This window comes from Silurus meridionalis, chromosome 1, assembly GCF_014805685.1.
Source record: "Silurus meridionalis isolate SWU-2019-XX chromosome 1, ASM1480568v1, whole genome shotgun sequence".
NCBI lineage: Eukaryota > Metazoa > Chordata > Actinopteri > Siluriformes > Siluridae > Silurus > Silurus meridionalis.
Genome location: NC_060884.1, coordinates 27,860,454 through 27,876,033, shown reverse-complemented (window position 1 = coordinate 27,876,033; position 15,580 = coordinate 27,860,454). Strand labels below are relative to the sequence as shown.

General features: G+C 36.2%; 1 protein-coding gene and 1 non-coding gene across 7 annotated transcripts in view; both read right to left on the bottom strand.

Annotated features, from left to right (window-relative positions):
• Positions 1-15,580, bottom strand: part of lrp8 (low density lipoprotein receptor-related protein 8, apolipoprotein e receptor) — a 195,740-nt gene that overhangs the window by 39,400 nt on the left and 140,760 nt on the right. For all 6 annotated transcript variants that reach the window (XM_046854040.1, XM_046854048.1, XM_046854005.1 and 3 more), the window contains exons 6-9: positions 11,095-11,220; positions 10,647-10,769; positions 5,857-5,976; positions 4,902-5,027 (exon numbers count right to left, since the gene is read on the bottom strand). In XM_046854040.1, the coding sequence (XP_046709996.1) occupies positions 4,902-5,027; positions 5,857-5,976; positions 10,647-10,769; positions 11,095-11,220 (495 nt within the window). The remainder of the gene's footprint in view (positions 1-4,901; positions 5,028-5,856; positions 5,977-10,646; positions 10,770-11,094; positions 11,221-15,580) is intronic.
• Positions 341-413, bottom strand: trnar-ccu. Its single transcript has one exon. It is a non-coding gene; the product is annotated as a tRNA-Arg (tRNA).

Below are 15,580 nucleotides of genomic sequence, written 5' to 3'. Positions count from 1 at the left end.
CCGGTGGTCCTTTAGCCTTGTCACATTTAGTAATGTAAGTGTAGTATACTGTATGTAATACAGTATGATCATGAGTTCAAATCCCACCCACACCACTCTGCCACTGTTGGGCCCTGTGCAAGGCCCATACCCCTTATAGCTGCTCAGTTGTTTGAATGAGATTGTAAATCGCTCTGGATATGGTTGTCTGCCAAATGCCATAAATGGAAGATATATCTTTATTCATTCCACAGTGGGGAGATTTCTAAATAAAGTTGCATCTAGCAGAGGATGATTTCGATCCATTGACCTCTGGGTTATGGGCCCAGCACACTTCCGCACCACACTGGTAACCGAACTCATCCCCAGATGGGACTCGAACCCACAATCCCTGGCTTAGGAGGCCAGTGCCTTATCCATTAGGCCACTGGGGCAATGTATCTGTTTGGGACTGATACTGGAATGGATCAAGCACTTGAAAGTGCAGAAGTGGAGATTAACATGCTCATATTGAGATGACCACAGAACAGAGTTTAACCTCATTCATGTCTACTCACACTCTGATTGCTAATCTTTCAGACTTGTTGCGAGAACTATGCTATTTTGTTCAAGAAGAATTCATCAATACAGTGAAGCTCTTTATCTTTTCCTTCTGACAGATAAAAGAAATGACACTGGCTACTACCGTGTTTCCCCGAAAATAAGTCCAGGTCTTATATTAATTTTTACTTTAAAAGACTCGGTGAGGCTTATTTTCAGGGGATGTTTTATGTTTTCATGTACAACGATCTATGGGTACGTTTATTTATGTATGGTACAAGAATCTGTATATCGTGCACTTCATATAGCAACCTGTACTCTCATTGGTCATCTGTTTACCGTACCTCTCGTACAAAGGCACCCACTTGGGTATTTACAAATACTTACAGTAATTATAATTTATATTACCGGTATTATATTGACCACCAGGGGACCTCTTTTAATATCATATTACTATAATGATTATTATTATATTATATAAATATTAATATAATATAATATATATAAATAAATATGGTTAATTCGATACATCATCGTCTTTTACAACAAACCTATGGTACTAGAGTAAATGCCGGCTGATGATCTTAAATAGGGCTTATGTTACGAGCACCTTGAAAAATCTTGTTAGGGTTTATTTTCGGGGAAACATGGTAGTGGCATGGTGGTACTGTGTTTAGTGTTCTGTGTGAAGTTCTACATGCTCCCCCATGTTTGTGTAGGTCTTCTCCTGATTCTATGATTTCCTCCAACCCAACAAAAACATATTGGTAGCTAAATTGTCAGCAAGAATGAACAACAACAACAAAAAGAATCTAGACAAACTGTTCATCCAAGCAGGAAGACCTGCTAGTCACTTGAGATCTTGCAAATATTGTGTTGATAGTGATAGTGTGCCACCGTTTACATATTCGCCATGTCTCATATCAAAGCTCGGAGTTTGCAAACACTACCTCACCTCTTACACCTCCTCAATCTCCAATCTCGATCTCTAATCTTAAAGTCCAAACACCACTTCTGACCTTTCTTTCTTAGATTCAGTCTCAGCTAATATATGTTTGTTTTTTGTGTTTTTGTGAAACCACTTAAAAAAATTAAAGGAAATTCTAGGGATGTGGCAACTCAGTAGTTAATACATAGATTTCTAAGCAGAAAGTTTAATAAATTCAAAGGATGCTAAGCTGCCACTGCTGGGCCCTTGAGCATGGCCCTTGACCCTCAACTGCTTGGTGGTGTAAATAAAATCACTGTTGCTCTGAATAATTCGCTCCGGATAAGAACATCTGCCAAATAAAATGTAACTCATTTTGGAATTTCCAACTTTAATAAAAGTTTGACCATTGGTGACTTTCAGTATTGCTTTCCATCCAAACCTTTGTTTGGAATTTTTTGCACAACTTACTTATTTGTTTAATTGCACTTATTTTTTTATTATATATCGTACACAAAATTTGTGAGATAGTGTGCTATTATCCATCCAAATGATACATAAGGAATAACAGGTAGACTTACGATGGAGATGTGTTACAATGACCCCATCGTAACTTAAAAATATCATAAGTCGAGACATGGCCCAGCCTTCCCAGGAATCTTAAAAAATGGTGATCAGTATGAGGTGGTACACTGTATTTATTAATTATTTAACAAATTACAGTAGATAATTTATCAAAACAAAGATATTGACACCATCGTAATGTATAAACTTGACAGTAGTATATATGTTTGTGGCAGTGGGCGCATAGACGATAAAGAAGAATTAAAAATAGGCTTTAAATTACCAAAACACACTTATTGTCTTATTATGTCCTATTGATATCATCATCGTAAGATAAACAAAACGTTAGTCGAACCATTGTAACTCTGGGACTGCCTATATTTTCTTGCATATACCAGATTTCCAGTTCCCTATTTACACCTGAATATCAAGAGCATCATCTTTTTTATTTGTTCTAATATACGCACGGCTGGCTTATTTCCACATGACCTGTTAAAATGTGAAGCAACAACATCTAAAGGGTTTCGTAAATCATTGTGCTCTCTGAGAGTGCCTCATGCCGTGATCTGATCAGAATCTGTATCAAACGGAATTTTTAAGCGCATTTTCATGTGGCTAATCCCTATCCAATATATACGTGAGCCACATGATTACAAAAAGAACACCATTGTACCAAGAGAATATCCAGAACAGAAAAGCAGCATTATTTACAAAAAAAAAAAAACCCAAAAACAAAACCACTCATCCAAGAAGTAAAATGATAAATGAAATGTCTTCCAAAGACAGAAAATACTCTCCATGCTGTTTAGCCTGAGGCTGTTTTCTAGCTCACTGTGGCACAATATGCATAATGACAGTGTCCCTCCAGCTGGCATTCCCTATTGAGAGGAGAAAAGCAGAGACTCTGGAATTTCCTTCCATCTTGCCAATTCGTTAAAAATAAGGTTATCTTCATCAAGTCAACATTACCCTCACAATCACAATGCAAACCACTTTATATTTACACAGTGTGCAATGAAATAAGCTGCTCGACTAATGATAACCTCTTTGTACATGACCAGTATTTTAAAAAAATGATCATTTGCTTTTGTAAGAAAGCACTAAGGCTTGGCTGTGGGATTGCACATGCCTCATCTTGACTACACTGGCTTATTTCTTCCTGAGAGGTAATAAAGACTCATTTGCCGGTGAGTGCAATAATCAATGCGATTTTCACACCATTTAAAACAAAGCGGAACCAATTATTGTATCCCGCTCCTCATTATTAGTGATGTCTTCAGTTACTTCATGGGATATAAGAATGATGACTAGCACTTTACAGACCCCCTCCCTCCTACTTGCGCTTAATAATGAACAGGGCATTCAATAGACTTGGCATTTGTATATTAAAGACTAAATTACAAACTAGTGAAAACTAATTTAGCACTGCCATAATGGAACATTTTGTGCCCTATTTTTTTTTATATATTTCCAAATAATAAACAATATAGACCAATAAAAGTGCCTTTTTATTCACTGAAGTTTAAACATACGTATTTTTTTAAATGATGTAATGAAAAATGTAATTAAGTAAATTCACTATTACTATATTTCTCATTATATTGCAATAGATAGATTTTTATTCAGAGGAAAATACACCTGTTAGGTGAGTGACTGAGACGGAAGCCGAAGCGCCAAAAAAATAAGAAAGCTTTAATGGAGTACTGCAGCAAAACACAAAGACCCCAACAAAAACAATAACGGACGCTGAAGTGGGGTGAGAGAAGTGGTTATATGGGCATGGTAAACGAGAGGCAGGTGTTCGGAATCAGTAGGATGGTGATGAGCTCCGAGCAGGCGGGGAAGAAGCAGGGTGTACCCTGACACCACCATATAATGTATTCGTTCTCCTCCAATTATGACATATGATTTATGACAAAAAAAAGTCCCTTTTAGGAGTCCCCGTTAGATAGCTTAATGTTTTGAGTTGTAGAATTGTTTCAAGTTCAAAAAAGGTATGTGTGAAAAAAGCATGTGCGATTAGTATATAAATGTTTACGCTAAACTTTCAGTAATTCTGTGTTCGAGAATGTCTGTGTAACCAGTGTAAAAACTACATTTAATTTACACAGTTTTAATTGCAGAATTACAATTGCAAATTGTTATACCTGGAGTCTTCAATCTATATGTACAGTCTGTATGCTTCCTACTTACCCCTGTCCCAGCAGCTGATGCTTCTATAGTTTGGTCTCATGTCACTCACCTGTTCCTTGTCTCCTTGATAAGCACTTTTATATAGCTTTGTCTTTCATAATTTCTGATTTGTATCTGAATGAGAATGCTATGTTTTTGCTAAATTGTTTTACTAAATTTAACCTTTGCTATCAAATCAATGTTATTTTTCTATTCATTCATGTTTATATAATTGTATTATTCCTATAGATTAGATTAGTTTCCAGTTCTCACCCAATTTCATTTGTATTTTGCTTTTGACTCAGATGAACTTGAATGTTCATTTTCAGGACATCAAATAGGGGCGATCTCACAGTTTTAAAGACTGTATAGTTTTTATTTGATCCTACTAAAAGGGAAGTCATCCTGAGACTGGTTACATCTGTCAATCAAGCACTCAAATGCTATATCTTTTAACTTTCAGAAGTTTATGCACTTTTGTTCCCCCCAAAAAATATCTGTGGTTATACATTCCTTAAAATACCCAGCTACATCCTCGTCTTCTTTTTGAAAGACCAAAACTTTATTGTGTTGCATTGTATTGTGCATTTTATTATGTAGGAAACGGTTTGAGTCAGAATTTCATTAGTGAATCATTCTTAGCATGCCACTGAAAATCTCACATGAATTCTAAACGGAAGTATTTTCTGTAAAATGAAATGCATCAAATCTGCCTTACCCACAGCTTTGCACGTGTTGGAAACAGGATCTAATTCATAACCCTCGTAGCATTCACACTTGTAGGCACCTTTGTAGTTGACACATATTTGACCGCAGGCGTCTGGATTCTCACATTCGTCTATGTCTGGAGAAAAACAATATATATTTAAACACGTTACATAGAAACTGTATGAAAAACTTTGCTTTCCAAGATGACAATTGTATTGTATTGTATTGTATTGTATTGTATTGTAATATTCTATAACTCATCACCTATGCTTTTATTGTAAATGTGTTACCTGGGAAAACCCTTGCCATTGTGAATGATTTCCTAACCCTATTATATGTGTTTGTGAAAACTAGAGAATTAATTGTGCTTTATTTGTATCTCAAATACGAGTTAAGTTCTACCATTTTAAAATCTGGCTACCAACCAATCTGCACAAGAAGTAAATTGGTGTTAAAATTCTGACTGTGTCGCTGGAGCATCAAACACAATTCAACATCCAGTATCTGAATTGATTTTGCTTGCTACAGTATGTGACCAGCTACTAACTTGATCAAAGTGTGGGTCACGGTATAAGAAACTCACACTTTTTCGTTTCTACCACTGCATTTGTTAAAGTAGTTCAATCTTATGATCACACTGTCTAGTCAAGATTAAAAAGGTTTTAAAAATTATAAAATACGCCATTGCTCTGGGTAAGTATATCATTTTTTTTTAGTTAATAAAACATGTAATAAACAGAAAAAAACTTTTTTTTAGCCAAAAAGTGTGTTTTTATGCTTGTTTGTCTAAATTTAGACAGAATATCATTTAAAAGATATTGATATTGATTATATGATTGGGAGGCCAAAATACAAAAATGTGTATACACTCTGTACACACCCTAAACATCTGTATCTTATCAGTGGTTCAATTCAGTGCTATGAATGTGCTGTACAACATCAGTGAAATGAAAAGAAATCTTTACCTCCACAAGTCCTCTGATCCAGCAATGTGTAACCTGAGGGACAATCACACTCATAGCCTATCTGCCGATCCCTGCATATGTGAGAGCAGCCGCCATTGTTACTGGCACATTCGTTGAGGCCTATGGTTTAGAAAAGACAGCAGTTAAAGAAGAAAAGGTCAGTAAATCCAGCAGGGATTGGATGCTGTATGAAACGTGTTCCTGGCATCTTGACAAGAACTGTTGATTCATTTCCCTTTTCTCAGCGGAGTCTCGGGCTGACAGGAAAATGATGAGCTGAGTAAAATCTCCCCTGCTTGCCCTCACACTGCTCCAGAAAGGCAAGAGACTTATCTTAAATGCTGAGAAATGAGGACATGATAATGTGCCTGATTGTAGTGAAAGTAGTGGTAATGGTAGGCAGAACACATCTGAGCAATCTTAGGTACTTGTCAGGAAGCTTTCACAGCAGGGAGGGAGAGCTAGGCCGTATGCATCGCACCCCCAAAAAATATTCACTTTCTAATTGCTTTGAAACCAAAATACATTTCACTTCCTGCAGCAGAAATGCTAAGCATGCCCATTATCATAACAAGCTCAAGAAGCTTTCACAATCAGCAGCGATGTACACAGTAATTAGCCTGCCTCGTCAGCATACGAATGACTGACTGCAAAGTAGTGAAATGAATTAAGACACATGGTGGAGTATGTACTTAAGGATGTAATGCAATTACACTGTCTCCAGCTCTTTAGCGCTCTGAGCATCTGTACCTTTAAATGGAAGTGGGTGTGGCCTAAAACTGATATTTCTTTATTCAATTTAAACCTTATCATATCCCAGGTTCACTTGACTTGGAAAAAAAAAAAACCTGGCGGTAAAAATGCCAGCGCTGCCAGTATGGTCTATAAATAGTGGCTCTGATAGGAACTCAAGCTCAGCTACATCACTCGAATCAAATCAAATCAAATCAAATTTTATTTGTCACATACACATACAAGTCCATAATTAGTCTGTCTCAGTTACTAACTTTGTTTGTATCTATCCATCATCTTTTCTAACATCAAGAAATTTGGTTGGTTCTCTTTCGCAAAATATGAATTAGTAGCTTTATTCAAACTAACACATTTTGGACCAGCACGTTATCAGGATGCTATTTTATTTACCACTCATCTTAATAAACATCTGACTCACTTGTGTTTGCAGGAAACCTCTCACTCGAATTACATTATTGTTGTATCCCAGACTTGATGCAAATCTCTCAACCAGATACCTTGTGAATTAGTCTGTTGTGGTCCCTCCCAGAAAAGAAGTATCTACTGCATATTTTTTCATCTGTTTAGACATAATGAGCGACATAACGAATTACACTCGAGTACATGTACTTTTCATGGTACATATTGATCAATATTTATTTGTGCTTGTACTGTGGGTCACTAGAACTAAATGGAAAATTGGATAAAACTTCCTAAAGTCCATTAAGCCTATAACTACACTTATGAGAGATTCTTATAAATCTACAGATAAACAGAAGAATGCAAATATGACAGTCATATAAATAATGAATAAATAATGAAACAGTTTGTATATCCATTTGTTATCATCAGATGTTATTAGATACATTGCAAAACTCCTATGATTTGTAAATAATAGCTCAGAAATTATCCACCTTTTGGTCCATTTCTACACTTCAAATCTACTCACTTATTTGTCTTAAAAGGTAACTTACTATTTATTTCCATATTCAGTTCTTAAGAACTGGTCTAACTGAGATTGAGACTGAGTTTTATTGAGATTAACAAGTTCAAAATTATTCATCTGTTCAGTTATGTATCCTTGGTAACCACTCTATCCTGGTCAGGGTCATGATAGATCATGATAGATTTCTAAAATCCATTCCAAACCTTGTATTGAACAAGTTATGCAACCTGCAGTTATTTAAAACACTGACTAATATAATCTGATTAAACATGACATCTAAAACACACTATATGGACAAAAGTTTGTGGACACCTGACCATAAGATTCTATGTGCTTTTTGAGCATCCCATTCCAAACTCGGTCCCCATTTGCTGTTAAAATCTACTTCACTCTTCTGGGAAGATGATTAACTAGATTTCGAAGTGTGCTTGTCCCAATGGTGTTAGTGAAGTCATGTAGTTTGAGGAGGCCTGGGGTGCAGTCAGTGTTTTTTATTTATCTCAAAGCTACATTATTCAATAGGGTTGAGGTCTAAGCTCTGGTTCTCCTAGTTAAATACATCCTATACAATTGTCTGCTTCCAACATTGTTGCAACAGTTTGTGGAAGAACCACAAAAGGCTAAAAGAATCAGGTGTCCACATACTTTTGTCGATATAGTGTATATATACTTTTTTTTGAGAGAGAGATCTGGACCTGATTATGGTGCCCAATATCCTTAAAAGAAAATAGCAATTACAATGCAATGTCAAGGCAATTGATGTAGGAATGCTAATGAACCTTATGTTCAATAACAGGTTCTGAATACGTATTAGTCCTTGTGCTGGAATAAATGTAGTTTTAACTATTGTAGACAACACAATATGACAGTGATCTGCACATCTAATTATAATTAATGATCAAAGCAAAGCAAACTCTCAGGAGGAAGTACACTTTCTTCCTACTATTCAAGAAAGTTAAATATCAGTGAGCTCAAGATGCTGTACATTTGAATGACATTTATGAGCATGGAAACTTTATGTGCATGTACCAGGATTGCTCATGAGTCATTTTTATTAAGGACTATGCATGCTGGATCTGCTCACTATTGAAGATGATGTTTTACTCTAACAAGCTCAAAATAAAACTTAGTTAATCAGTAACAGTAACAGACATAAATAGAGCAAAATAAAATGATGTCCATGATTATTTAATACTTAATATGTTATTCATTTTGGTATTGTATTGGTATACATTTTGTAAAATAAACCCTTGGATTTGAAATTTATCTTAAAATATTAATATATAATTTATAATAATATAAAAATAAATAAATAAAATATATATAATATATAATTTTATAATTATAATATATAATTATTATAATATATATAATATATATTGAATATTCTATTTTACATAGAATATATACAGACTGTCCCTCATCCTTAATACAAAAGTTATCTATCTATCTATCTATCTATCTATCTATCTATCTATCTATCTATCTATCTATCTATCTATCTATCTATCTATCTATCTATCTATCTAACTGTCTGTCTGTCTGTCTGTCTGTCTGTCTGTCTGTCTGTCTGTCTGTCTGTCTGTCTGTCTGTCTGTCTACTGCATTTTGTTATCTTGTGTGTGTGTATATATACATATACATATATATATATATATATATATATATATATATATATATATATATATATATATATATATATATATATACATATATATATATATATATATATATATATATATATATATATATACATACACACACACACACACACACACACACACACACACCGAGTTACAATGGAGATGCGTTCTGATGACCCCATAGTAACTGGAAAATATCATAATTCGAGACATGGCCGAGCCTATCCAGGAATCCTAAAGAATGGTGATCAGTATGGGGTAGTAAGCTGTAATTTGTTAATAATAAATTAATTACAGTACATAATTTAGGAAAACAGGGCAATTTACACTACCGTAATGAACTTCACAGTATATATGCATGTGCCGATTTGCAAGTGAAGGGCGGAGCCGGACACAATCTGTTTCAGTGTCCGGTGCTGGCAATAAAAAGAAGAGAGACAAGAGCTCAGATTGGGCTTTAAAACACAAGAAAACACAGGAAAAATACACGCTCTAACACCGAGAAAACTGAACTCTGTCGACCGCTGATGAGGGCAAGGCATCTCACACGGAGGGAGATGCAACATATTGCAAATATCCATGCAATGGATGCAAATATTTTCTCAGAATGTCTGTCAATCTCTGTCATTATTGTAATATAAAAAAATCGTAAGTCGAACCATCGTAATTCTGGGAATACCTTTATTTGTATTTATAGCATGTGCATTGAGGATGAGGGACCCTCTGCAGCCCTGAGAGCAGGGTAAAATATCACTTTCACAAACGATGAATAATTGCACATATTCATGAATATGTTAAAGGTGACATGTATTGTTCATAGGCTCTGGACAATCTGGAGTCGCCTCGTGTGCACTTGAAGCTAGCGGGGTGTGGCAGGGAAGCAGGTGCTCCATCCAATCTCATTTGCGGGGTGGAGAGAGCAGAGCAGCCCCCCTCAGGGAAATTAACATCCGTTTCAACAGCAGCCGTTCCTCTTTATATGTTTTGCATTAAAGATTCATAGTGAAGATAAGCCACCAGAGAGAACGCGCGAGCGACAGAGAGAGAGGAAGAGAAAAAGCACTGTGTGCGCGAGAACATTTACAAACACAAGCTGGCATTTTGAAAATGTCATATATCCTCAATTAACATCCTCGAGTAGGGAACATGCAGAGGATATTGGCTTATAGGGGAAATGCTTGGAAATCACTGGGCAGTTGCAGGTGTGAGCTCGCATCTGATATATGAAATCAGTTCACTTTGTACACTTATGTATGGGGGTAAAGGATATTGTAAAATCTGCAGAGCAAACAAATCAATATTTCTACTTGAACTTCGAACTGAATGCATCGATAGGAACGAGGGAAAAGAATCGATTCTTAAAAGTATCATGATTCTTTAATGACTCCACGTTGATGCATCGAACGTCATAATATCGTAACATAACGCACTACATGCGTGCGTATGCGAGTGTGTGCTGCGATACCTACCACACTGCTTCATAGGCTCGTCCGACCAGTCTTTACAGTCCTTGTTGCTGTCACACACCCTGTTGCTGTCAATACACTCTCCGTTATTACACATGAACTTCAGCGGCCCTTCGCATTTCGTAGCTGCGAGAAAACACAACCGAGTTATCTCAGATTTATTTTTCTCTCACATACAAACACACCATGGTCAAGGTAGATCAGGTTTAGAACATGATGATATCAGGCAAAATGTGTATTATCTATATTTAAACTGCTTTTTAAAAATGACAGCATTTTAAAAGAAATCTCAAAAGGTCAAAAGTGGATAATATTTTTGGCATTTCATTATATGATCTTCACCGACATTTAAATCTAATTTCAGATTTAAAGAATTTGGTTCATCATGATTACTTTGTTCTAGGAAAGGTAGCATGAAAAAAAGAGAAAACATAAAAAAAAAGAGACATACTCTTGTTGATACAGCCGGCTTCGTCACTGAAGTCGGGACAATCGTGCACGTGGTTACACTGCTTAGTGCCATGAATGCAGGAGCCGTCACCACACTGAAACTGATCCGGTCTGCAGGTGAGCAGGGCTGAGGAGCCACACACACACACACACACACACACACACACATGCGCACACACACAGTTAATGATGTTATTCATAATTACAGCATAGCAGATGTTTTTGTCTGTTCTACTGCAGTCAGGTCAGACGCGAAGTGGGCTACAATGCCAAAGCAAAATCCCTTCGACCCCCCTCGCATTAACACCTATTGCTTTATCCTAATACGTTCGGTAAACAAGGAAATTCATAAAGTAGGTGTACGCTGTGATTTGTGCTGCTTGTGTGGGATGTTGTTGTTCTCATTCATCTTTTTTAAAGCTTGTTTAATTATTCACGGCGCGCGTCTCTGTAGTGCCGCAGCTGCGGGAGATAAACTGGTGATCAATTTCAGGAAAACAGAGAAAATTATTTCATGCTGGATGCATCTCTTTAGAGAAAAATACACACACACTTACACACCGACACACACTCGCCTTGCTAGTGTCTGAATTTTAATCGAGCTATTTCTTCATGTCTTCATGGATGATTGCTAGACCAAAGACCTTTCTTATAAAAAAACATCCAAGGTCAACTAAATGACCACAAACCACACTGTATTATAGCCTGATGAGACCATCATTTCTGAAACCTAAAAATTAATTTTGGTGCAAAAAAGAACTAAAAATGGTAAAATAATAAACATATCCACGGTGCAGCACAGGGGACAAAGCATCGTGCTTTAGGGCTGCATTTCATCATCCAGAACTGGGGCTTTTACAAAGGTAAAGAGGATCATGGATTGCATGGATTGATTTTAGTGCAAAACCTTCAGATGTCCGATAGTGAGCTGAAAAGGAAAAGGAATTTCACCTTTCAGCATGACAGTGACCCAAAGCATACATCCGAACTAACAAAGGAATGGTAAAACCAAGATCAGGTTAGATCAGAAAGGCCTAGCCAAAACAAATATCTGACACATCCAAGTCCGTGGCGTGACCTGAAGTTGGCTGTGCACAGGAGATGCCCTTATGATTTAGAATGTTATTGCAAGAAAGAATGAAAAACTATTGCCAAGTCCAGATGTGCCATGCTGATGTAATCTTTTCTATAAAAAAAAAGTGTCGTAATAAGATTACGAGATTAAAGTCGTAGCGATACGAGAACAAAGTCGTACTTTTTTTGAGAAAAAGTAAATTTACGAGATTAAAGCCAAAACAATGAGAGAACACGAGAAGTCGCAATATATTAACCTGGACTCTGGCTCAAGTAATGGCGACGTCAAGCACGCTGGTGTTCAACTCTTTTAGGGTTCATTTCTTTGATCATCTTCTATTTTTTTTTTTAAAACAACATATCAGTTTAATTCAATTAAAACATTATTTATGTAACACTTAACAACTACCAGGTAGAACCTAGGTGCTGAACAAAGTGTAAAATTCTTCTTCTTTCGGCTTCTCGTGTCCTCTTCATCTGCCTCTTACAAACTACCTGCATGTCTTCCCTCACCGCATCCATAAACCTCCTCCTTCACCTTCCTTTTTTCTTCCTTCCTGGTGGCTCCATCCTCAGCGTTCTCCTACTGATATACCCCATGTTCCTCCTCTGCACATGTCCAAACCATCTCAATCTCGCCTCCCTCACCTTGTCTCCAAAACGTCCTACATGCGCTGTCCCTCTAATAAACTCTTTTTTAATCCTGTCCATCCTCGTCACTCTCAACGAAAACCTTCATAACATCTTCATCTCTGCTACCTCCAGCTCCACCTCCTGTCTTTTACTCAATGCCACTGTCTCTAAACCATACAACATCTCAGGTCTCACCGCAGTGCAAAATGCAATGTGCAAATAATAGTAATTGAATTAGAGTTAACATGAAAGTAATAAAATATAGAAATAATTCTAAAAGAAATTCTAAAAGAAAATAAAAGTAAATAGTAGGAGATAAAACAGGAGAAAATAAAATAAGCAATAAAACACAACAAATAAATATAAACGTTAAGAAGCAGAAGACTAAGCACACCCTCTACTACAAAACAAAGGCTTTGCTGCATAAGTGGGTCTTTAGTTTAGCTTTAAAAGTAGAGAATTCCCTTTCAGAGGTGAGATCAGGACGGAGGGAATTCCAAAGCTTAGGAGCTGCCACTGAGAAGGCGCGGTCACCCAACGATTTATCTTGTTCTATGCGCTTCGAGCAAGACATGATTAGAGGACCTGAGAGTTTGGCCATGGGTGCGCAGATGGCATTTAAATAGGTTGGGGCCGTACCAGACAGAGATTTAAAAACAAATAATACGATTTTATATTGAATTCTGTACTGTACCGGGAGCCAGTGGAGAGAGAAAAGGACCGGGGTGATATGTGCACGCTTACTGGTACCTGTTAAAAGCTATTTTAAACATGCTGCAGCATTCTGAACCAGCTGTAGGCGATTGAGAGAGGACTGAGTACTGCCTAAATAAGGAGCAGTTTTAAAATCTGGTGCGAGACCACTAAGTTTCAGGCTGCTCCTGCGTACTAAATGATATACATTCACACTTATTCTCATTAAGACTTAGAAAATTACTAGCCAGCCAATGTGTAATGTCAGTTAAACAGCTGGACAAGGACTAGAGTGCAAGAATATCCTCTTCCAATAGCACACAGATGTAACCATCAATATCCTTTAGACTTCCTCAATGTCTGTCTGATTTTTTTTTCTTCTGAATAAATCGTTTCCTACATAACCACCGCAGTGTCTGTTTACTAACTATACTGTAAATCTGTACAGATTTTTCTTATTGCTAAATCCTAAATTATTCTCAAAATATAACCACTTTAATCTCGTCTTATTACCACTTTATTTGTAAAATATTTCAAATCATTTCGCAAGATTCTCAAAATATATCGATTTTATTCTCATGTGACTTCATTCTCCTAATCTTAGTATTTAAAATTTTTTGACGAGGCACTAAAAGGCTGTCGTAGTATAGAAATGTGCACACTTATGCACACTAGGTAAATGTGAGCTTTTTTTTCTTTTTTTTTCTTTTCAATATTTTTCAAAGAAAAACTTCTAAATGCTTTTCAATTAATTTTTGCAACAAAAAAAAAAAAGACGCCGAACTGTATCTTTTAAAATGTTTACAATAAAAAAAAAAAAATGATTTTTTATGGTGGCCAAAAAAACCCAATATTTTCTCTATTTTATACTCTATTTAGCTAAATGTGTAGACAATCTTTAAGATTCCTTATTGTTTTCTGGGAAAATAAACACATGCAAAATCGTGCAGGTGTTTTAAATTGGAAATGAAAAGCATAAAGTATTGCACAAAAAGAGAGTCTCAAATTCAAGGGGCCTCCATTGTACCACAATGCACACAGGGTTACCACACACACACACACACACACACACGCACACAAACGCACACACGGTTCCTTAGCAACAAGAATTGCAATAGTGAATGGCACCACTCTGATTTCCTCTCTACAGCAAAGGACTCAGGTTTACATGGCTCAGACACTAAGATGCATGTCAAAGGGGCTAGTCTGGAATGTAGAAACACACACATGTGCGTGCGCACACACACAGTTTATACCAGGTACAACTAAATCCTCAATTCTGGTTGGTTGCAACAGCAGCTCTTCCAGATGTTCCAGATATGATGTAAAATTTTATAGTAGTTCCCTTTGTTGTAATAATAACATTTATGCAGAGCATCAGGACATCGCATGTCTGACTCCAACAAGTCGAGAGCATTTTACATGCAAATAAATGAATGTAGGGGCACAGAGTGATTTACTGCAAAGCTCATTTCAGGGATGTCATCCTGGAAAGCAAATCAATACAAATGTAGGGCATGTATTAAACTAAATGAATACAAATGATATCTTATTAATACAAATCTAGGAAAAGGTAAATGAGAGACTATATGATAATGCCAAAAGAGCATTTCTACTACAGAACTAGTTTACATTTGATTCTGTCAGACTATTTAATACAGAAACTTTCACTTAAAACCCAAAGATCTAATTTCCTTTCCTTCTCTGCTCCCCTTTCGTTCATTATGGTGTGCTTTTTTAACAATGTACATAAATCTGTTTTTCTTTTTTTTCTTTTTTTTCTTTTCAATATTTTTCAAAGAAAAACTTCTAAATGCTTTTCAATTAATTTTTGCAACAACAAAAAAAAAAAGACGCCGAACTGTATCTTTTAAAATGTTTACAATAAAAAAAAAAAAATGATTTTTTATGGTGGCCAAAAAAACCCAATATTTTCTCTATTTTATACTCTATTTAGCTAAATGTGTAGACAATCTTTAAGATTCCTTATTGTTTTCTGGGAAAATAAACACATGCAAAATCGTGCAGGTGTTTTAAATTGGAAATGAAAAGCATAAAGTATTGCACAAAAAGAGAGTCTCAAATTC